At 37.8% G+C, this 24,195-nt stretch overlaps 2 protein-coding genes across 4 annotated transcripts in view; both read left to right on the top strand.

Moving 5' to 3' along the window:
* Positions 1-2,911: 2,911 nt before the first annotated feature.
* On the top strand, positions 2,912-14,188 carry LOC133568661 (GTP-binding protein 4-like). The gene is made up of 17 exons (XM_061920730.1): positions 2,912-3,043; positions 4,300-4,470; positions 6,623-6,726; positions 6,798-6,934; positions 7,034-7,134; positions 7,273-7,365; positions 11,429-11,620; positions 11,695-11,760; positions 11,854-11,943; positions 12,018-12,128; positions 12,193-12,270; positions 12,347-12,398; positions 12,467-12,567; positions 12,752-12,949; positions 13,045-13,110; positions 13,445-13,588; positions 13,693-14,188. The coding sequence occupies exons 1-17, from the start codon at positions 2,996-2,998 to the stop codon at positions 13,843-13,845; spliced, it is 1,905 nt and encodes a 634-aa protein (XP_061776714.1). The 5' UTR covers positions 2,912-2,995; the 3' UTR covers positions 13,846-14,188.
* A 128-nt stretch (positions 14,189-14,316) lies between these two features.
* The window catches only part of LOC133568662 (WD repeat-containing protein 37), a 28,057-nt gene continuing 18,178 nt past the window's right edge, over positions 14,317-24,195 (top strand). For 2 of the 3 annotated variants that reach the window (XM_061920732.1, XM_061920731.1), the window contains exons 1-4: positions 14,317-14,642; positions 17,915-18,085; positions 22,734-22,769; positions 24,092-24,188. In XM_061920732.1, the coding sequence (XP_061776716.1) occupies positions 17,948-18,085; positions 22,734-22,769; positions 24,092-24,188 (271 nt within the window). In that variant the 5' untranslated portion in view covers positions 14,317-14,642; positions 17,915-17,947. The remainder of the gene's footprint in view (positions 14,643-17,914; positions 18,086-22,733; positions 22,770-24,091; positions 24,189-24,195) is intronic. The other variant, XM_061920733.1, reaches the window with a different exon arrangement.

Below are 24,195 nucleotides of genomic sequence, written 5' to 3'. Positions count from 1 at the left end.
ATCCGTTTAAACAGACAGAGTGGGTACTCTTTACTTTCTCCCCCTCTCTGTCCCAGCGCGGATCCCGCAGCTGTCACTGAGAGCTCGCGTTCGCGCCCCTCCGCCTTCTCCTGCTGCTTCCTCGCGCCCGTATCGGCCGCCTCCGATTGGCTGCTGTTCTCTTTGGCCCGCTCTGATTGGCTAATTGCGCCCAGTGATGGCACGCGGACCCACTCGTGATCGTTTTTGTTGGGCGTGGACTTGGTAAAATGGGCTTTGCTGATTGGCTGCCTGCTGACGGCCGCGGATCACAACAAATATGTTGCTGCTTGACATTTGAGTGGGAACTCCACTGAGGGGCTCATAGTGCGTACGTCATAGAGTATACATGTATGTTCATTTAGAGCAGGGGTGTCCAAACTTTATCCACTGAGGACCGCACGCTGAAAAATCAGAGGAAGCGGGTGCCATTTTGATATTTTTTATTTTAATGTGTGAATGTGAGTGTGAATGTTGTCTGTCTTTCTGTTGGCCCTGCGATGAGGTGGCGACTTGTCCAGGGTGTACCCTGCCTTCCGCCCGATTGTAGCTGAGATAGGCGCCAGCGCCCCCCGCGACCCCGAAAGGGAATAAGCGGTAGAAAATGGATGGATGGATGGAATACAATATATGTATAAAAAATATATACATTTAGGCCACCACTCAGGCTTGATCCCGGGGACCCCAAAGGGTTTTGGCCAAAAAAATATAAAAAATGTGTCATTATTCAGTATTATTTTGTTTTATTATTATTCAAGTTTTAAATCCCTAAATCAACATTAGATCCATCTGTCAGTATAATGATTTTAAATATTTAAGTTGTATGTTCTTGTCACAAAAAAACAAAATTTTTTAATAGAAAAAACCCAATATTTTTTTTTAAATATTTGAGATTATATAATAATTGGAGCCTTAAAAAGGTCAATAACTCATGACACCATTGATTTTAATTAATTGTTATTTTTTTAGCAATGACATTAAAAAACAAATCACACTAAAAGGGTCCTACTCATTAAAGTGTTATAAAATAAATTATACTTTTTTTTTTACTGTTTACTTTTAACACAATAATCTCGAGATCAACTTCAGATCTATCCGTCAATTATAAGTTTTATTGTTGTTTATGTTTTTTGTTTGTTCATTTTTGGCCCTTCTTTACAAAAACAGCTCAGTTTTTTAAATGGAAAACACAAAATATGCAACATTTTCTCCCAAAAATATCTCAAAGTGGAAAATTTAACATGACGTAATTGGAGCCTTGAATAGGTCAATTATTCAGAATGACATTGATTTTGATTCATTATTATTTTTTAAAGGAAGAAACAGCCTGCATGGCAGCTTTGTGTTATTAAAGTAAACATTGCAACATTTTCTTGTTAAAGTTCACCCGTTTACTCCTTTATATCACTTTTTACGTTTTAAACATTTTTCAATCGTATTTCTAAAATGTGCCGTGGGGCCGTTAAAAAATTACCTGCGGGCCGCACTTTGGACACCCCTGATTTAGAGTAAATATGTTAATGATTTATTTATTGTTTATGTTTGTTTTATTGCACTATTGTCCATGTTGGCTCTCTACTCAGTATTTTATTGATTCTATACATAAACTTTATACAATGGTTTATCTATTAGATCAGTGGTTCTCAACCTTTTTTCTGTGATGTACCCCCTGTGAACATTTTTTTAATTCAAGTACCCCCTAATCAGGGCAAAGCATTTTTGGTTGAAAAAAAGAGTTAAAGAAGTAAAATACAGCACTATGTCAACACTTTCTGATTTATTAAATTGTATAACAGTGCAAAATATTGCTCATTTGTAGTGGTCTTTCTTGAAATATTTAGAAAAAAATATATAAAAATAACTAAAAACTTGTTGAAAAATAAACAAGTGATTCAATTATAAATAAAGATTTCTACACATAGAAGTAATCATCAACTTAAAGTGCCCTCTTTGGGGATTGTAATAGAAATCCATCTGGATTCATGAATTAATCCTAAACATTTCTTCACAAAAAAAGAAATCTTTAACATCAATATTTATGGAACATGTCCACAAAAAATCTAGCTGTCACACTGAATATTGCATTGTTGCATTTCTTTTCAGAGTCTATGAACTTACATTCATTTTTGTTGAAGTATTATTCAGTAAATATAATTATAAATGATTTTTGAATTGTTGTTTTTTTCAGAATACCGCATTTCCTTGAATTGCCGCAGGGCATATAGTATACGCCTGCCTTGAATTACTGCCAGGTCAAACTCGCTTCGCAAAACAATTAGCGCATGCTTACTATTACCTCCTGGTCAAACTTGTGACGTCACGATGACACTTCCCCTGTCATCATTTTCAAAATGGAGGAGGCCGATTTCAATACCGGTAATTTGAAATCGCATAAAGGGAAGAAGATTACGAGCTATTCAGTAGGATTTAAGGTCCAAGCTTACATCACACTCAAATTTTTACGGCATGCCTTTGGTAAGTGCCGGAGTGAGAAGAGGTTTTAAAATAATTAGCGCAGGCTTACTTTTACCGCATGCTTTTGGTAAGCGCAGGAGTGAGAAGAGGTTTTAAATTAATTAGCGCCCTGGCGGCAATTCAAGGAAATACGGTATATCATAGAGTATACATATATGTCCATTTAGAGTAAATATGTTGATGATTTATTTATTGTTTATGTTTGTTTTATTGCACTATTGTCCATGTTGACTCTCGCCTCAGTATCTTATTGATTATATCCATAAACTTTATACAATGGTTTATCCATTAGATATTCTAATATATAGAAGGTAATTGTAGACACCACTCCTAAAAATATTATCCGATTATACGTATTGTTGACGTTTTCTGCATGCATTAAACATGTGACCAGCAGGGGGCAACACGGTGAAATTTAGTTACATGTCACATCCGGTTCGGGCGGAAGTAGCCACGTCCTTTCCTCGAGTGCTATCAGCGGAGTACAACGTGCGCCGTCAAGATGGCACTTTATAACTTCAAGAAAATCATGGTGGTTCCCACCGCCAAGGTAAGTCGTGGTCGGTGACTGGAGCTTTTTCAACTGTTAGTGTGTTAACTGTGTTTTTTGTCGGGAAAGAGGCGGTGAAAATCGGCGAAAAATATTCTATTAGCGAGCTAGCTAGCACGTGCACGGAGTTTAAATACCCGACACCAGTAAAATATTGTAATTAAAATGTATCAACATGACGTAGACTTGTCTAACAATACCATAGCAGATACGTTAACTTAGGTTTTGTGTACTGATTTTTTTCGATGGATGTATCCCTAAAAGAAGGCATGTATTGGTTATTAAGTGAAAGCTGACATGATAGACAGGGTAAATTTTGACTGTAACGTTGAATTCTTTGTAAGTATCACATTTCTAGTTGACAAATAAAGCCACATGGTCTGTAAAACATTGTCATCGATAAAAATATAAAACTGGTGTCAAGTGGGAGGTTTACATTTTTGTTTACTAGTGTATACAACTTTGATTGATTGATTGATTGATACTTTTATTAGTAGATTGCACAGTACAGTACATATTCCGTACAATTGACCACTAAATGGTAACACCCGAATAAGTTTTTCAACTTGTTTAAGTCGGGGTCCACGTTAATCAATTCATGGTACAAATATATACTATCAACATAATACAGTCATCCCACAAGTTAATCATCATAGTATGTACATTGAATTATTTACATTATTTACAATCCAGGGGTGGGTGGGGAGCTTTGGTTGTTATCAGTACTTCAGTCATCAACAATTGCATCAACAGAGAAATGTGGACATTGAAACAGTGTAGGTCTTACAGTAGGATATGTACAGCCAGCAGAGAACATAGTGAGTTCACATAGCATAAGAACAAGTATATACATTAGAAGTACATTTGAGTTGTTTATAATCCGGGGAGATGGGATGTGAATGGAGGAGGGTATTAGTAAAGTGTTGAAGTTGCCTGGAGGTGTTGTTTTAGAGCGGTTTTGAAGGAATATAGAGATGCACTTACTTTTATACCTGTTGGGAGTGCATTCCACATTGATGTTGCATAGAAAGAGAATGAGTTAAGACCTTTGTTAAATCGAAATGTGGGTTTAACGTGGTTTGTGGAGCTCCCCCTGGTGTTGTGGTTATGGCGGTCATTTACGTTAAGGAAGTAGTTTGACAACTACAGGAAACCTTTAGATTTACACAATGTTTTTAACCTCCAAAACGCAGTGTCAACATCTTGTTCCGGTATAAAAAAGAAAATCAATAACCTGTCATTTCTTCTTGCTTCAGGATTTCATCGACATCACTTTATCCAAAACGCAACGGAAGACACCCACGGTGGTACACAAGCATTACCAGATCCACCGCATCAGACACTTTTACATGCGCAAAGTGAAGTTCACCCAGCAGAACTACCATGACCGGCTCACACAGATCCTCACCGACTTCCCAAAACTGGACGTGAGTTAACTTACATTTAAAGACCTACTGAAATGAGATTTTCTTATACAAACGGGGATAGCAGGTCCATTCTATGTGTCATACTTGATCATTTCGTGTTATTGCTATATTTTTGCTGAAAGGATTTAGTAGAGAACATCGACGATAAAGTTCGCAACTTTTGGTCGCTAACAGAAAAGCCCTGCTTTTACCGGAAGTGGCAGACGATGACATCACCCGTTGAGGGCTCCTCACATCCTCACATTGTTTTTAATGGGAGCCTCCAACAAAAATAGCTATTCGGACCGAGGAAACGACAATTTTCCCATTAATTTGAGCGAGGATGAAAGATTTGTGTTTGAGGATATTGATAGCGACGGAGTAGACATAAAAATAAAAATCAAGTAAAAAAAAAAAAAACGCGATTGCATTGGGACGGATTCAGTTGTTTTTAGACACATTTTCGAGGATAATTCTGGGAAATCCCTTATCTTTCTATTATGTTGCTAGTGTTTTAGTGAGTTTATTAGTACCTGATAGTCGGAAGGGTGTATCCACGGGTATCTTGAGGCCAGTGTTTGATGGAAGTCGACGGCAGCTGTATGTACAGCTCAAGCTCAGCTGATCTCCAGTAAGTGGCGACTTTTTACCACAATTTTCTCACCGAAAACTGCCGGTTGACATTTGGTCGGGATCCATGTTCGCTTGACCACTCTGATCCATAGTAAAGCTTCACTTCCTGGAATTTTAAACAAATAATCACCGTGTGTTTGTGTGGCTAAAGGCTAAAGTTTCCCTACTCCATCTTTCTTCTTTGACTTCTCCATTATTAATTGAACAAATTGCAAAAGATTAAGCAACACAGATGTCAAATACTGTGTATTATTATGCGGTTAAAGCAGACTTTTAGCTGCGTGTGTGCGTAGCGCTAATATTTCCTAACAGTCCGTGATGTCACGCGTACACATCATCATTCCGCGACGTTTTCAACAAGAAACTCCCGGGAATTTTAAAATTGCAATTTAGTAAACTAAAAAGGCTGTATTGGCATGTGTTGCAATGTTAATATTTCATCATTGATATATAAACTACCGTATTTCCTTGAATAGCCGCCGGGGCGCTAATTAATTTAAAACCTCTTCTCATTCCTGCGCTTATTCAACGCATGCGGTAAAAGTAAGCAGGCGCTAATAATTTTAAAATTTCTTCTCACCCCTGCGCTTACCAATGGCATGCTGTAAAAAATTGAGTGTGATATAAAAATAAATAATTCTTCCGCGGCCCGGTGGTTGGGGACCACTGCTCTACAACATGTCATCGTGCCCACCTTTACACCATGCTATCTGTGTGCCGGTTGGACGCATTTATATCGCTGCTTCTTATACGAGATTGCAATGCATACTTGGTCAACAGCCATACCTTTTACACTAATGGTTGTGATATAAACAACTTTAACACTCTTACTAATATGTGCCACACTCTGTGAACCCACACCAAACACATTTCTGGAGAACATTGGCTCTGTAACACATTATAAACGCAACATAAGAATTACCCAGGATTCCAATGCATCTATGACTCTTGTCTATATTATACACGCGCCCCCAACCCCGCCCACATCAACCGGCGCATGGAGATGGGGGGCCAGGGGGTGGTTGGTGCTAGCGGGGTGTATAATATAGCCAAGAGTCATGGATGCATTGGAATTCTGGGTAATTATTATGTTGTGTTTATAATGTGTTACAGAGCCAATGTTCTCCAGAAATGTGTTTGGTGTGGGTTCACAGAGTGTGGCGCATATTAGTAAGAGTGTTAAGGACAAGTTGTATTATATCACAACCATCAGTGTGATCTGTATGGCTGTGAAAAAAAGACCCCTGGTTTACACATAGTAAAAGTTAAAAAAAACTCATTTTGGAAATGACAACAGGGGAAGCGTCACTCGTGACGTCACGACTTTGACCCGGCGGTAAAAGTAAGCATGTGCTAATAAATTTGGGGAGCGAGTTCGACCTGGCAGTAACTCAAGGCAGGCGCATATTACATGCCCGGCGGCTATTCAAGGAAATACGGTATCAGACTGCGTGGTCGGTAGTAGTGGGTTTCAGTAGGCCTTTAAAAAGTCTACAGAAGAGATTGAGACTTGGTGTGAGTGTCCTGCTGTTTTCCACAGGACATTCATCCCTTTTATGCGGACCTGATGAACGTGTTGTATGACAAAGACCATTACAAGCTGGCTTTGGGGCAGATCAACATTGCTAAGAATCTGATTGACAAGTGAGTTGCTTTATGTTTGTCTACTCAACTATTTCAGAAAGTAATCTTTAATGTTTCTTCTCACCCGCCAGCGTGGCCAAAGATTATGTACGCCTAATGAAGTATGGAGATTCTCTTTATCGATGCAAGCAGCTGAAAAGAGCTGCGCTGGGTCGCATGTGCACCATATTGAAGCGACAGAAGTCCAGTCTGGAGTATCTGGAGCAAGGTAGGTCCATCCTGGGAAAATGAAACCGTAAGCTGCCCCATTGATCTTTTATTTAATTAACATGCAACACAAATGCTTATTTTTTTCTGATTTCAACAGTGCGTCAACATTTGTCCCGTTTGCCCACCATCGACCCAAACACGAGGACACTGCTCCTGTGTGGATACCCTAATGTAGGAAAGTCCAGTTTCATCAACAAGGTAAACATTTTTAAATTAGCTTTATTACCCCTTGCATTTGTCTTTTATTGTAGAAAAATAAAAAGTGTGAACAGTCAAATTTGTTGTGACATGGAAGTGTGGCATTTGACTCTGCTGTGATGCAATTCTGCTCCTAAGGTGACTCGGGCAGATGTGGACGTTCAACCATATGCCTTCACCACCAAGTCACTGTTTGTGGGTCACATGGACTACAGATACCTGCGCTGGCAGGTAACAAGCACCTTGACGTGTTTTACAGTGCAGGATGTATTACACGCTTAAATTATACTTTCCATGGACACATAATTAGGTATGGAAACAACATGGAATGTAGGGCTGGGCGATATGGCTGAAATCTGTATCAGGATACTAGTGTTTTATGTTGTTCCAACTATAGTTATTGTTGTTTTTGTGACCTATCAAAAATAAGGACCAAGACAAAATATTGATTGAATGTAATATTTTTTATTTAAAATGTAACCATCCTCTGATTATAATCTCTTCAGCTATCATGGAAGAATGGAAACGTCAACACCACCATGGAAAACCATAAAATGCAAACACAATTCTAAAGTCACATTGAAAATTTTACAATAACCTCTTCAAATTGAGGTGCAAAATATGTACAAAATACTTAGTGTAACAAAATAGTGCTAAGTGTGAACACGTAAACGTAGAGAAACCTAAGAAAAACTATTTCAAAGGTGAATGTGGCTAAGGTAGTGTGATATTACTGATTACTAGCGCTTTGGGCTGACTGCGCTCCGTTTAGAAAAAATCTGAAAAACTCCCTTACTATCGAGGCAACTTTTCCTGTTTTATTGACAATTTCTGCGCTCTCTATAGCATACATTTTTAGTTTCTCTTCTCACTCCATGCATGCAAAGAATCAACCTCAAGACAAGATAGTGCAATCAAACTTGACGGTTGATACTGTTACCTGATTGGCTATTAGCGTATCACTCCCTACGTTATTCGGTTAGCGATTGCTTTTTCTGTTCCCTTCGATGAAGAATAAAGTTTAGCGAATGTTTTATCTATCACTTTTTTTTCCATTTTATTTGTTTGATATTGTTTCTGGATATACTATGTATTGATATTGTTTAATCACCCAGCCCTAATGAATGGTGTATGAAAAAGTGCGATATGGTTCATTGCATTTATTTATTATTTTTTTTTTTTATCAGTTTGGAGCGTCTATTGTGATGTGAAATAGGGCTGTACGATTTACGTGTTAACGCCGGGGACACAATCATGGAATTGGCTGAAGAAAACAATCACTGTTAAATGGGTAAAATAACAAAAATGTTTATACCATATTTTACATTTTAAGGTGCACTTAAAATCCTTTAATTTTCTAAAAAAAATGACAGTGTGCCTAAGGTAAGGATTAATTCTGGATGTGCTTACAGACCTTGAATCAATTTTACTTGGTACATGGTTTAATAAGTGTGACGGGCAGATGGCAGTCACAAATAAGAAATACTTGTAAGACTGCAAGTTGATTCCTGTTCAATAAATTACACTAGCTAGCTAACCCAAAATGCTGATGTTTCATTGAGAATATAAAACAATACACACAGCGCTCAAAGATCTGGCAAAGTAATTTAGTACGACTTTATTAAGTTTCAAAGCCGCACAGCTTTATGGAATGTCTGTGCATTACCGCTACCGTAGTCAGATGCACTGTGCTTCAACATAAGCGTATAACATTTTTTTGTGTGTTTAAAGACCTCAAAATTGCACTTATTAGAAGACATATCTGGTGTTTAGTTTTGCAGTATTGTGCAAAACCAACTTTTCTTACCTATTTGTACACCATGTGTATTTGGGATCTGCATAAATCCAGAAAATGTGTGCGAAAAGGCCATTGAAGTCCGAGGTTATAGTCATTTAGCTTTTTTTTCTTTCTCTATCTTGTTGTGGGATATTCATTCTCTGCAGTTGCTATTTATAGTTAGGGATGTATATTGTTAGTATTGTATGGATACTGATACCAATATCAATATTTTTCATCGATCATGGTAATCTGTACCCTTTTCGGTACAATATGTAATTGGTGTAAATAAAGATATGGGAACAAAAAAACAAATTATTAGCACAAGTGGTTGTACACCTCCACAACATCTTGCAACATTTCACATCAGAGAAGTGTTTTCCCAACACTTACTTTATGAGTCATAACAAGTCAACTATGTTTGCTAATGCTGTTATGTCATCATCTTGTAAAGACTACACCGATCTATCACTGTTTCTTTTCATTACAATAAACCTCAGCTGTAAATCAAATTGATGAACGAAAATGTGCGGAGCACATCACTTTTACATGATTATCAAATCAAACAGCAGCCCTTTGAGACACTTATGATTTAGGGCTATATAAGTAAACATTGATTGATATTATATAAATCTATACAGGCAAATAACATGTTAGGTCGGTCTGCATTTAAAAAAAATAGTAATTATTAATTGTTTTTATGTCGCACACGGTCTTATTTGAATGATGGACCGTAGGCTATGTTGAAAGTTACTGACCGATTGTATGCGTCCCTGCAGTGTGTACTATATAAATAAAAAGAGCCAGTGAGTAAGTGTAATCCTCAATCGTCCATTTTGTAAAGTCAAGAGACAGAACAAACTGAAACACATTTAAGCAAGGTGTGTTTTGATGCCACATAAACAGTTTGTGCGATGGACTGTCAGGCGGCAACTACAGACCTGCTATATTGCCTCAAAGCAACTTTATGGATTCTTGTATTACTTCAATTTTCCACCTATTTGAGTGGATTAATAATGACCTGTGGCTTACAGAACGTCTAGTATGACGGTTGATGAAGTGTGGCAGTTGTGTTTGAGTAAAGTGTGGTCACTTCAAAGACACAAACTCTTAACGTGTGTGCCTTTGAGGGACTTTTGTGGAAATATTGTGACAGACTTGTGTGGCGTTTCTTCCTTATTTGTGATTATGCCAAGCTGATTTGTATATGTAGCAGCGGAAGCTGAACTCAATGTGACAGCGTGTCATTTTTATGACGGTCAGCTGATTAAAAAATATATATAATCGTAACATTTGTCCAGAATCTTCCCGATCCAGGAGGAACAACCCAATTGGGAACCAGTACCAAAACCATACCGTTACTCAGTCTACATCCCTAATTCTAACACAAAGTACCATATAATTCCGATTTACATCTGTCAGTAGACTCTCTATAGAATAGCTAAAAACTACCGCTACAACAAAGATGATGTAGAGAAAATGCCGTCGAAATAGAGTCACATAAATAAGACCACACACAAAACGACATATCCTGAAAAGACAGTCAGAAAGCAGCTTTTAGATGGTCTGTATGTAAAACATAATCTGTGCAACATTTTGACCAAAGAACCACCAGTACAAAACAAATCTTAATGAGCCTTTTAATGAGGTGCGCCTTTTTTAGGAAAATAGACCTAAATATACCCGCTCATTGGCAGTGCGCCTAATAATCCGGCGCTCCCTATGGTCTGAAAAATTCAGGAAATGTGCTGTCATTGTGACGAAAAGGACTAATTGCCTGGGGAAGTCATGTGTCAAACCGATGTCGAAATGACCGCATCCTCCGAAATGCCAGCTAAGTCTGTGATCAAACATCAAAGCTGATGCGAGCCATGATGTTCTCTGGTCCCGCTACACTACTCATCTGATTGTTTTTGTGAACACCATCCATCAAAGCTTAGGCAGTGACACAATGACAGTGCTGTGCACAACATCTAGTCTGACTGCACTAGCAAAATTAAGGTTTCAGAAAATGGCTTAATAGCAATTGTTTTCCTCAAAGCACTTATTTGTAAATTTAGGTTACAAAATCATTGTTTTGATTTAAAATACAGGTCAAAATTTTAGATGTAACGATTTTTGCATTTAATTAAAATATTTTTTGGGGTTTCAAACAAAGAAAAATAGTACTGATAAAGCTTGTGCTTCATGTTGTTGATGATAAATAATGTGGTTATACGGACAGTAAAGTTAAAATGTTTCTTACACTAAATTGCAGGGTCAAAACCTTAGGCAATGTTTTTAAGTTTTATTTAATCAGATATCTTTGCAAAAAAGTATTAATAGTGGATTTTTCAGTAATGTGGTATTCTTGGCTGTTAAATACAACAACAATGTCCACCGAACCGAAAACCGTGCCAAGATGCGAACTGTATTTTATGAACCGTTCCACCCTTGGTATACATTGTAGTGACTTACTGCTGATTGTATCTATCAAGAATTTAAACCAACTTGTTTTCCATGTCTGTGCGTACTCAGGTGGTGGACACCCCAGGGATCCTGGACCACCCCCTGGAGGAGAGGAACACCATCGAGATGCAGGCCATCACAGCGCTGGCTCACCTGCGAGCGGCTGTCCTCTATGTGATGGACACGTCAGAGCAGTGCGGACACACTTTGCAGGAACAGATGGAGCTCTTCAGCAACATCAGACCTCTGTTTGCCAACAAGGTTAGCTTTTCACGCCATTTGTCCTTTGCTGTCTTTTCCTGTTGACTTGTTACACTTGTGCTCTCTCCTCACAGCCTCTCATCATCGTGGCCAACAAGTGTGACGTGATGAAGATCAGTGAGCTGTCTGAGGAGAACCAGGTTGGTGCTTCTTTATTGGATGTTGCTATGCTATGATGTCGTAACCAGTTATTAATAAGTTAGGAACTAACAATGCTGATTGTTTCTTGTCAGAAAATGTTTACAGACTTGACAGCTGAGGGCATCCCTGTCATTGAGTCCAGTACACTAACAGACGAGGGCATCATTCAGGTGAAAAATGAGGTACGACACAATGACAGCGGATAGAGTTGTTGTTGATGAGGTATTCCTTATTAACATGTTGTCTTGTACCCCAGGCCTGCGACCGCCTCCTCGTCCATCGTGTGGACAACAAAATGAAAAGCAAGAAGGTCCATGACGTCCTCAACAGGCTGCATCTAGCCATGCCCGCAAAAAGAGACGATAAGGTGAACATCTTCAATGATAATAATGCTTATCATTGACATACTAACCTTGGGAATGTTTCTCCAGGTGAGACCTCCATTCATCCCTGAGGGAGCTTTGCTGCGTAAGAAGGCCATGGAGGTGGACGCACCCAAGCGCAAACTGGTGGGTTTGATGTCCAGCACAGATTAGGAAAAACATGTTACTTTAGCTCTCTCTGACCAGACTTGTTTTCTTCCAGGAGAAAGATCTGGAGCAGGAGCTTGGCGATGACTACGTCCTGGACCTTCAGAGTAAGCGTCTCTAAAATTTATCAGCCAACTGTGCATCACCACAATGCTAACATTGTCTTTCTTATTAGAATATTGGGACCTGATGAATGAAGAGGAGAAGTATGATAAAATCCCAGAGGTTTGGGAAGGCCATAACATTGCTGACTTTATCGACCCAGACATCCTGAAGGTGAAGCTTATTAAAGTTATTTATTTAAAGTTCATCACAGCTGACACTTAATTTTGTGGCCTTTTGTGCTTATTTCATCTGCTATTATTTATGCTTAAGCGTTTTAATGGTATTTATGTGATTTGTCGGTTTTGCTGCACTGAAACCTCCTAAATGAATGCCTCGCGTGTATTGTCTACTGCAGAAACTTGACGACTTGGAGAAGGAGGAGGGGCTAAAGGAGCAGGCCGGCGAGTACGACTCAGACGACGAGAGCGAGGACGAGGACATGCAGGAGATCCGCATCATGGCCAAGCAGATCCGTGAGAAGAAGCACCTCATGATCGTAGCGTCCAAAGAAAAGGACGTGCACGGGCCCCGCATGCCCAGGACGTCCACCAAGGTGGGAGGGGCTAAATAGTGTTAATGTATTTGCGCCTTCCGTATTAATTGTTGGTAATGGACGATGTTAATGTGGATCGTCCCTCTGATGTGCAGGTTGAGAGAAAAACATTAGAGAAGGAGATGGGAGACCTCGGACTGGACATGAGCAACAAGGACAATGTGAGTCTCACATTCCTAAAATGTGTAAAATGTTTCCCTTATCCTCAGTCTGGACCCCTTCTTCCGGGGCCCAGGTTTAGACCGATTCTTTTTTTTTTTTTTTTTTTCCTCCCCTATTGTTTACCTGTATCTCACCTTTTTTGTAAGGGGTGCCGGAAGTTGCGATCCTGATCTGTCTCCCTGTAATGTTTGTCTGATCTTGAATGGAATTATGCTGAAAATTTAAATTTCCCCTAAGGGATTAATAAAGTATTTTTGATTCTGGTAATCTGACCAAAAGTGGACAGAGTTTGAGGGACAGCTGATCTGTGATCTGTGTGCTTGTCTTCTTCAGAGTCACTACGCCGAGCAGGCCCGGCGCTCCCGCAGCGTCACCAGGAAGCGAAAACGGGAAGTTTCAGCGCCACCAGCTTCCAAAACACGCAGCCAGAGCGCCTCTCGTCCTCCTCGGGACCAGTCTGGATTACGAGACGCAAAGGTACGTCGGCTTGTCTTCACGCAAGTCAACGGTTATAATGATTGCACATGAACATGTAAGCCAACTGCCACAAAGCACTAAAAAGTGTCCTGTTTATTGCTCAGATGGTGAAAAAGGCAAAGAAGATGATGAAGAACTCTCAGAAGGACATGAACCGCCATGGCAAGAAGGGCGAGGGAGACCGACATGTGTTTGACCTCAAACCCAAACATCTCCTGGCGGGAAAGAGGAAGTCGGGCACCACAGATCGCAGATGAACAGGAAGAGGAAGAAGTCTCTGTAGACTATTGTGACCTGCTTTGTCTCTGGACTTCTGCAGTTTGGAGTTTTATTCTACACAACAGTACAACTAAAAATATCAAATATATAATTCCTTTTTTTGACAAGGAAGCTTCATTGCTAAATGTTTTTACTGAACTGGGCCTATTGAGGTGTCTTAGTTTGTTCCTGCCGTTATTTAACTCCAATTAAGTGTGGGAATAAATTTACCCGACCCTGAAAAGGACAAGTGATAGAATAATGGCTGGATAGTGTTGGATAAAGTGAGGATGATAATTGTGCTTCTTCTCCACAGCCAAATACATCTACTGCACACCCAAACTCAGCTGTCATCTTGTCATTTTTAGACAAAAGTGCCTAAACAATACACTCTTCGGAGTAGGGAAACATTACTGAAATCTACTGTAATTGTTCAATGTAGAAATATGTTTAGCAGGGTTGGAGGTGCTGCTCATCAAAATGAAGTTTCAAAGCAACGATTAAAAAAAAAAAAAGGCAAACTATCAAGAAATTGATGTTTTGTGGACGTGTGCACCAGAATGCTCTTACAATTGCATCACTTTTATTCTCATTGAGTTTGGTTCAACGCGGCCTCATCTTTTGTTGCGAAAAGCCGGTGCACCGGAAACTGCTTCTCTTGACAAGTAGCGGCGTCCGTCAAGTGTCAACACGGCTTGTGGACTAAACAAAACACCATGAACATAATGGATTGTGCTGATTGGACCACATTCCCTGTGGTTATCTGGAACAGAACACCTTATTTCTAGACTTTCTGGTGAGTTAGAATCCATCTTTCGGCTGTACCATTAGCCTGTTAGCATCATTTGCAGTCTAGCTAGTGGGGGATAACGCTATAGCTTTGCTTGTGATCCTAATAACAGCATTCAGATTCTCCTATTTTCTCATAAAACTCCACGTATTTACTGTTTCGATGTGCCTTTAATCTAGAATATGGCCAGTACAATGATGTTTTGTGTTTGATCTCATGCTAAGCTTAATGACAACGGCAGCTCCTTTGACAGCTAAGACGCACTTAAAAAACAACGTAGAATATATCCTTACATATGCAAATAAATAACGTGGGCAGTGAACTTCATGTTGGCTTGATAATAAATACCAAGGAACATCGCCTTTATGTCGGTTGGTTCTCGTTCGTGCCATGCCTTCCACTAACATGTTTGTAAGTAAGATGATCTTCATACATACATATATATATATATATATACACACACACACAGTGGGACAAATAAGTATTTAGTCAGCCACCGATTGTGCAAGTTCTCCCACTTAAAATGATGACAGAGGTCTGTAATTTTCATCATAGGTACACTTCAACTGTGAGAGACAGAATGTGAAAACAAATCCAGGAATTCACATTGTAGGAATTTCAAATAATTTATTTGTAAATTATTGTGGAAAATAAGTATTTGGTCAACCATTCAAAGCTCTCACTGATGGAAGGAGGTTTTGGCTCAAAATCTCACGATGCATGGCCCCATTCATTCTTTCCTTAACATGGATCAATCGTCCTGTCCCCTTAGCAGAAAAACAGCCCCAAAGCATGATGTTTCCAACCCCATGCTTCACAGTAGGTCTGGTGTTCTTGGGATGCAACTCAGTTCTTCTTCCTCCAAACACGACGATTTGAGTTTATACCAAAATGGATACATGGATGATACAACAGAGGATTGGGAGTATGTCATGTGGTCAGATGAAACCAAAATAGAACTTTTTGGTATAAACTCAACTCGTCGTGTTTGTAGGAAGAAGAATACTGAGTTGCATCCCAAGAACACCATACCTACTGTGAAGCATGAGGGTGGAAACATCATGCTTTAGGGCTGTTTTTCTGCTAAGGGGACAGGACGATTGATCCGTGTATGGAAAGAATGAATGGGGTCATGTATCATGAGATTTTTAGCCAAAACCTCCTTCCATCAGTGAGAGCTTTGAATTGTTGACCAAATACTTATTTTCCACCATAAGTTACAAATAAATTATTTAAAACTCCTACAATGTGAATTCCTGGATATTTATTTCACATTCTGTCTCTCACAGTTGAAGTGTACCTATGATGAAAATTACAGACCTGTGTCATCATTTTAAGTGGGACAACTTGCACAATCGGTGGCTGACTAAATACTTTTTTACCCCACTATATATATATATATATATATATATATATATATACATATATACACATAATGTGTATATGTAAAATCCCACAACAGCTGTACAATTCATATTCTGAACTGCTCGCTAATGTTGCCATATCTTAAGTTATTGTGTAAAAATATGGGGGAAACAAAAAAAAATACATTACATTCACTTCTGTAACAAAAAAGATCAGAATAATTTGTAATGTTGGCTATAGAGTACATGCAAACCGTGTATTAAATCCAAAATATTGAAATTCAACAATTTGGTGTGATTGCAAACAGCTAAAATTCTGCTCAACTATGTAAACCAGGGGTCACCAACCTTTTTAAAACCAAGAGCTACTTCTTGGGTACTGATTAACGCGAAGAGCTACCAGTTTGATACACACTTAAATAAATTGCCAGAAATAGCCAATTTGCTCAATTTACCTTAAACTCTATGTTATTATTAATAATTAATTATATTTATCTTTGTGGAAACACTGATCATCTTAATGATTTCTCACAATAAATATATATTTTTGATGACATGTTTTAAATAGGTTAAAATCCAATCTGCACTTTGTTAGAACATATAACAAATTGGACCAAGCTATATTTCTAACAAAGACAAATCATTATTTTTCCTAGATTTTCCAGAGCAACATTTTTTAAACAAATTCAAAAGACTTTGAAATAAGATTGCAATTTGATTCTACAGATTTTCTAGATTTGCCAGAATAATTTTTTTGAAATTTAATCATAAGTTTGAAGAAATATTTCACAAATAATCTTCGTCGAAAAAACAGAAGCTAAAATAAAGAATGAAATTAAAATGTATTTGTTATTATTTACAATAAAAAAAATAAATTTACTTGAACATTGTTTTAAATTGTCAGGGAAGAAGAGGAAGGAGTTTAAAAGGTAAAAAGGTATATGTGTTTAAAAATCCTAAAATCTTTTTTAAGGTTGTATTTTTTCTCTAAAATTGTCTTTCTGAAAGTTATAAAAAACAAAGTAAAAAAATAAATGAATTTATTCAAACAAGTGTAGACCAAGTCTTTAAAATATTTTCTTGGATTTTCAAACTATTTGAGTTTTGTCTCTCTTAGAATTAAAAATGTCAAGCAACGCAAGACCAGCTTGCTAGTAAAAAAATAAAATTAAAAAAATAGAGGCAGCTCACTGGTAAGTGCTGCTATTTGAGCTATTTTTTAGAACAGGCCAGCGGGTGACTCATCTGGTCCTTACGGGCGTTAGCGACCCCGAAAGTAAACTATAATCTGCTACCCAAGGATGCACAACAATTCTTAATGAAAAAGGAAAAATATAATCGAAGAGAAAAATCAAACTTAAAACATTTGTATGCACGTACAGCACTTAAAGCCTTTACTATATCAGTATCCAGCCATCCATCCATTTTCTACCGCTTGTCCCCAGTATGCAGAATAAGCAAATAAGTCAAACAATGTACTAAAAGGATACATTTTAAGGAACTCTTCAAACTACTGGTGTTTATTAAGTAGAAAGAGGAATAACTATGACGGACATCATAAACTTATTGAAAATAAAACATTTTTCAACTCAGTAAGTGTATCATAACTGTCGTCACTTAAATAGTTAACTGTTTTTAGAAATCACTGATGTAAATTGTGTACAAAATGAGAACAGGAAGTGAACATAAAGTATGTGTTAGTAATTACTATGACGTGAAAGTGAAGTAGAATTAAATAATCTTTGCTTCTTTCTACTCTTTTTCAAACATGTAGAGAAAAATAGAAACATGTAAAATATGTAATGTATCGTGTTGAAACTGCATGCATGTGTGAAATACACTTCGACCAACCAACAAATGAAGAAAACGTATGTAGTGTCTTTGTCCTTATTTACTGTATTGCTTTGCTGTCAGAATGTGTTGGTGAAGGTTCTAGAAGAAGGAAGAATGCCAGTGGAGAGCAGTAGTAGCGGTGTGGTCCGACAGGCCAAACAGAAGAGGAAATCTCACAGTCTGTCTATAAAGAGGACCAACAGCACCGAGCAGGACCGCTTGGGCCTGCATAGAGACATGCTGGACGGCCAGGTGAGAGCCTCTACTCTTACCTCTTCTACTTGTGTGCCCCCCGCCCCCTCCGCACACACTTTTTTTCCACCTAAAAAGCTTTGAATATTAAAAAACATCCTCGATCTACAGATAAATAGGTTTCTGCTCATTTAACTATAAGAACATCTGACAGTGTAACACAATTTGGCCTCTGTGAGCTGACTATAGCCTGCCTGTAAGCCTAAACCAATTAAATGTCTATGCTCACTTGTGCAAGAACATGGGAGCTCAGCACTACACTTATCAGTCCCTCCAGCATTTCAGGGGTTTTTTGTGTTTGTTGTGGCCTAAAATGCCTGCATTTGCGGCATCATTTCAGAAAATTGCGGAAAATGTTGCAATGTTTTAAAGTTTATTTTTGTCAATAACATTGAATAAACTTGTAATTTTATTAATTATTCATCCATGTTTCAAGTGATCCTTGTAACCTTAACCTAAAAAAGGGATTTTACAAAAAGTGGACAACAAATACTGTATTAATGTTTTACTTATTTTATACTGCACAGGTTTTAAAGTAAACACTAGATGGCGGTAAAAGCATGTATCCAGACCTCATTGTCAAATGACCGTATTGTTGCATCCATCCATTTTCTACCACTTGTCCCTTTTGGGATCGCGGGGGGTGCTGGAGCCTATGTCAGCTGTACTTGGGCGGAAGGCGGGGTACACCCTGGACAAGTTGCCACCTCATCACAGGGCCAACACAGATAGACAGACAACATTCACACTCACATTCACACACTAGGGCCAATTTAGTGTTGCCAATCAACCTATCCTCAGGTGCATGTTTTTGGAGGTGGGAGGAAGCCGTAGTACCCGGAGGGAACCAACACAGTCACGGGGAGAAAACGCAAACTCTATACAGAAAGATCCCGAGCCCGGGATTAAACCCAGGACTACACAGGACCTTCGTATTGTGAGGCACATGCACTAACCCCTGTTCCACCGTGCTGCCTGTATTGTTGCAAGGATTTAAAATAATAGTACCAGCATCAAATGCTCCCTTATTGTCTGCTGTCTGCTCTGTCGTCCATAAGTTTTTGAAATTCCCTATGTTTGTTTAACGCTAGAAAAGCGTGGAAATAAAAAAACATTTATTTATGTTCCAACGACGGTTGTATGGTATACCAGTACTGGTATAGTATTGCTGTACTAATGAATCAAAAACGGTATTATACTGTGTTTGAAAAGTACAGTTTCCCAGGCATGACGGCACATCGTGAGGTCATGACATTGCTGGTTTTGCGGGCAGAGGAGCATTTTCGGCAGCGCACAATCATGGAGTACTTACAAGCAGACACAGCGTCCTAAAAACTAAAAATAAACGTGAAGCTATAAGAATGAAACGCCCTCAGGAAAAAGTCCTTTAAAACATGGCGAGTTAGCTAGCGGCTAATGTCCATCCACAGTTGCCAGTGTTTCAGCTACTTCTAAGCAGAGGTGGGTAGAGTAGCCAGAAATTGTACTCAAGTAAGAGTACAGTTACTTTCGAGATTTATAACTCAAGTAAAAGTAAGGAGTAGTCACCCAAATATTTACTTGAGTAAAAGTAAAAAGTATGTTGTGAAAAAACAACTCAAGTACTGAGTAACTGATGAGTAACCTGATTACGGCAAACAATAATTCACAAAAACATAAAAATAGCAATGAGCAAATTCAGAGCCAGGAATATCTCTAAAGCAACTAAAACAATAATATATATTAAATAATGGTAGATTAAAATAAAATAAAATAAATGGCACATTGAGCCACAATAACTTAACAGCCCCATAGCCTCAGTAGGCATTCATTGATTTGATTGATTGATTAAAACTTGTATTAGTAGATTGTACAGTACAGTACAGTACAGTACATATTCCGTACAATTGACCACTAAATGGTAACACCCCAATAAGTTTTTCAACGTTTATCAATTACTTAGTAAATGACCAAGTCGAGGTGATCTACCTCATATACATACACACACACATCATTTATACAGACACATATCATACATACACACACAAATCATATATATATATATATATATATATATATATATATATATATATATTATATATATACAGTATATAATTTATATTTATTTATTTTGCCGTTTTTGTTCACATGTTGAAGGTGTTTTAATGAATATACAAGCATGTTTAACTTATAGATTCCTATCTTTCATGAAGACAAGAATATAAATTAGTGTATTACCTGATTCTGATGACTTGCAATGATTGGACTCAGACGTCCACGTTTTCAAATGGAGGAGAAAAAAGTTCCTCTTTTCTGTCTAATAACACATGAAAGTAGTTGGTTTTTGGCATCTTATCTGTCCAGCTTCCATATTCGTTTTTATACACTTTACAAGAAATACATTGGCGGCAAACTCTGTAGTTTGCTAGCTTGTTTGGCTGGCTTTTAGAGACTCTTATTTTGTTAGCGCAGGCGCAGGCGCGATGGAGCGGCGCTTTTATTGTGAAGACAGGAACTGTGCGATCAGTCTTTAGGCTTCTGACGCGAAGTACGGTTGAAATAAAAATTGCCTTTTTTCCTTTACACTTTTTATTGATTGATTGAAACTTTTATTATTAGATTGCACGGTACAGTACATATTCTGCACAATTGACCACTAAATGGTAACACCCCAATACGTTTTTCAACTTGTATAAATCGGGTCATGTGACCGCCTGGCTCTGTTTGATTGGTCCAACGTCACCAGTGACTGCATGTGATTGGTGAAACGCAGGCATGCGTAGATTCTACTTTGAAGCTCTGTCATTAACCAAAACAAACATTAATAGATCGATAAAAAAAAAAGTAGCGAGTAGCGAGCTGAATGTAGATAAATGGAACGGAGTAAAAGTAGCGTTTCTTCTCTATAAATATACTCAAGTAAAAGTAAAAGTATGTTGCATAAAAACTACTCGTAAAAGTACAATTTATCCCAAAACTTACTCAAATAAATGTAACGCAGTAAATGTAGTGCGTTACTATCCACCTCTGCTTTTAAGTTACTAATCCTCGCCTCCATGGCAGCAAATAAAGTAAGTTTCTTACAAGTATCATCCCTGCAGCAAAAGGAATAGCTAAACATGCTTCACTACACACACGGCATCACAATCTAATCAAACGCCATGGGTGGATCTACAGCTGACATCCACTATTATGATACTAAGTACAGGAGCATATCTAGTCGATACTACTATGATTACATCAATATTCTATATCGTCACACAATCTTTTTTCCTTTTAAAAAAAATCATATTATGTTTATTAACTCAGGAAATACGTCCCTGGACACATGAGGACATTGAGTATGACCAATGTACAATTCTGTAACTTCTTGGTATCGGATCAATACCTAAATTTGTGGCATCATCCAAAACTAATGTAAAGTACCCAAACAACAGAAGAACAAGTGATTATTACATTTTAACAGAAGCGTAGATAGAACATGTTGAAAAGGGAAAAAAACAGATATTAACAGTAAATGAACAAGTGGATTAATAATAATTGTTCACATCTTGCCTCATCATTTTTACAAAATAATAGAATGACAAATGACACAATATGTTACTGCATATGTCAGCAGACAAATTAGGGTCCTTTGTTTGCTTACTTACTACTAAAATTGTCTGTTCACTATTTTATTTAAGGACAAAATCGTTATTCGACTAATAAGAAACATATGTTTAATGTACTGTATAATTTTTTGTTAAAATAAAGCCATTTTTTTGTGGTCCCCCTTTTTTTAGAAAAGAACCGAAAACTTTAGAAAAGTATCGAAATACATGTTGGTACTGGTACCAGTACTAAAATATTGGTATCAGGACAACCCTAGTTCCAACACATTTTCCTCTGCATCTTGAGAACATTAGTGAACTGTTGAGAACTATAGTGGTGATTTTTGTTGGTAAATGAGAGACGATAAGAGATTATCATCACACTTAAGCATCTCTAACATGTAAATGCTGCCTTTGCTAGGTCAGCATTGCAAATTAAAATATGTTCTTAATTTCCTTCACCAGATAAATGAATGTTGAGTAAATATATAAATACATGTAAACCATGAAGTTTGGAGGCTGATGTGTTACTAAATGTTCATATTCTACATCACCCGAAAGGCTTGATGGAAACCAGAGATAGCGCTGAACTACGCAGGAGGATGACAATTGTGCCGTTTGATTAATAAAAAGTTCATAAATTGTTAGACATTTCTGTTCTTGCTTTGTCTACAAAAGAAACAAACACACGCTTTAATTAGATAGTTGACTGCCGCTCATAGACAAATTCAATTAACAAAAATTACGCTGATTGGCTAAAATGTGAAAAGAAGCTGCAGACATTGGACAGAGTTGCAAGGTTGCTCATGTTTTGCAGGGAATTTGCACGATCGCTACATCGCAAAATTCTGGAGGGACTGATTTATTCCACCATTACTGTCAAGTCATTATTTCACAATCACTATGAAGACAACCAAGTTGTTGTACTTTACAGTCATTATTCCCACAGCATCATTCAATAAAAATTTGCAACAGATCAGTACCTGTGTCTACATGATCCGATGTCAGAATTGAACCTTGTCGGTTCCTCTTCTCCTGACTATTTGTTTTCTATCACTCTGGTCCCTCTTTGGATTCAGTCGTGTGATAATCTGGAATGTTTGGCCAGAATAGAGGTGAGTTTCAGGTGTTTGTGAGTGTTCCAAGTAGTTTTATATTACTAGCCATAGCTCCGGTGCTGTTGTGTATGTTTATTTAGAGACAAGCTCACATGTTTGGTCCTTTGTGTGTTTGTCTCCTATACCCTTTTTTAGGGATATGACAATATGAAAATGTCATCGCGGTTTTCATTATTTTTGTCGCGGCATTGTTGAATGTGCTTAAGAAGTTAGTACTCATACAAATACTGTAATCTTTTGACCAATTTAGTTTTTTCTTTTTAAATCATAATGAAAAGAAATAGACGCATAGTTAAGAAAATCCATTGGTTTTGCATGTGTTGTGTTTCTTATGTTTCATCTGACAGTGTTTTGATTTTAGTATTTTCTTTTTTAATGGCTAAACTTTGATTGTTTTAAATATTGGTTTGTACTGTAGCACTTTTAAGATTTATTCAAATCCCACATTATAACAAAGAAAAACTATTACTGTTATTATTTATTATTACATATTTTCAGCGGTCCTTGAACACACCATAAAAACATCTCCATCTTGTATTCCTCTTGTCTATGGAACGATCACTGATCTAAGAAAGCACGGCTTTTAGATTCAATGTGCAAAAACTACATACTGTATTTTAGTTGTCAAACAGCATAAGCTTAAATTTAAATTGGGGTATTTCCTTTTTTAATGGTGAAAGACGTTAATCTCTCTTATTTTCATGTTCGCGTTTAAGCTATCGAGTTGACTGCAGTTACTCCATGAGTTTATCCAAGTGCAGTTTATCAGTCAATTCAAAACAGTAATACTAAACGTCAGGAGTTTTATCACGGTTATTATTAATGTAGTTTGTCGTTACACCCCTTCCTTTTTTACTGCAAAGCTTTCTTTTTTCAAAAGCAAGGTGTTACATTCATAAATTGACTTAGTCCAAAAGGCCTAGATCTGAAGTGAAACGTCTTCGAAGACTAACTCAACAGTCCAGTTCTGATAGATTGAACGCCCTGAGAATACAATGACCTCTATTAATGAGAACATCCACCGACATTCAATAGATGACATCGCTTTTACTGAAATGCTCGCTGGCCAAAAAGCTCTCATCTTCTGAATGCTAACAGCACTCTTTACTGACCTCATACGTAAAAATATAAAGACACACAGCAGCAATATGCAAACTAGTACCGTGTCTCTGACCCGATAGATCTGACCAACCAGCACCATACGGTTCACTTAAGTTGTAGATGTTCAATTTCACATGTCAAATGGTGCTGTCTGCAGTCAGTGAGCTCAAAATACCGTCATGTGACATTTAGGTGTTTGTCTCTTGTTCGCCCTGCAGGACTCCAAACTGCCTTTGTCTCTGAAGACCAACCTGATGGATCTGTTTAGCCAGATCGAAAGAGAATTTGAGAGCCTTTACATCGAAAACATCGAGCGTAAGTC

This window comes from Nerophis ophidion, linkage group LG14 (assembly GCF_033978795.1).
Source record: "Nerophis ophidion isolate RoL-2023_Sa linkage group LG14, RoL_Noph_v1.0, whole genome shotgun sequence".
NCBI classification, from domain to species: Eukaryota; Metazoa; Chordata; class Actinopteri; order Syngnathiformes; family Syngnathidae; genus Nerophis; species Nerophis ophidion.
The sequence above is the reverse complement of the archived record's forward strand: the minus strand, read 5'-3'. Positions and strand labels throughout refer to the sequence as shown.

What these genes read in the sequence shown, in the direction of transcription:
- LOC133568661 (XM_061920730.1), top strand. Translation starts at nt 2,996, where the DNA reads ATGGCACTTTATAACTTCAAGAAAATCATGGTGGTTCCCACCGCCAAG. An exon ending in CTACGTCCTGGACCTTCAGA is followed by an intron (nt 12,399 to 12,466) that starts GTAAGCGTCTCT and finishes CTTTCTTATTAG; the next exon opens with AATATTGGGACCTGATGAAT. An exon ending in ACATGAGCAACAAGGACAAT is followed by an intron (nt 13,111 to 13,444) that starts GTGAGTCTCACA and finishes TGTCTTCTTCAG; the next exon opens with AGTCACTACGCCGAGCAGGC.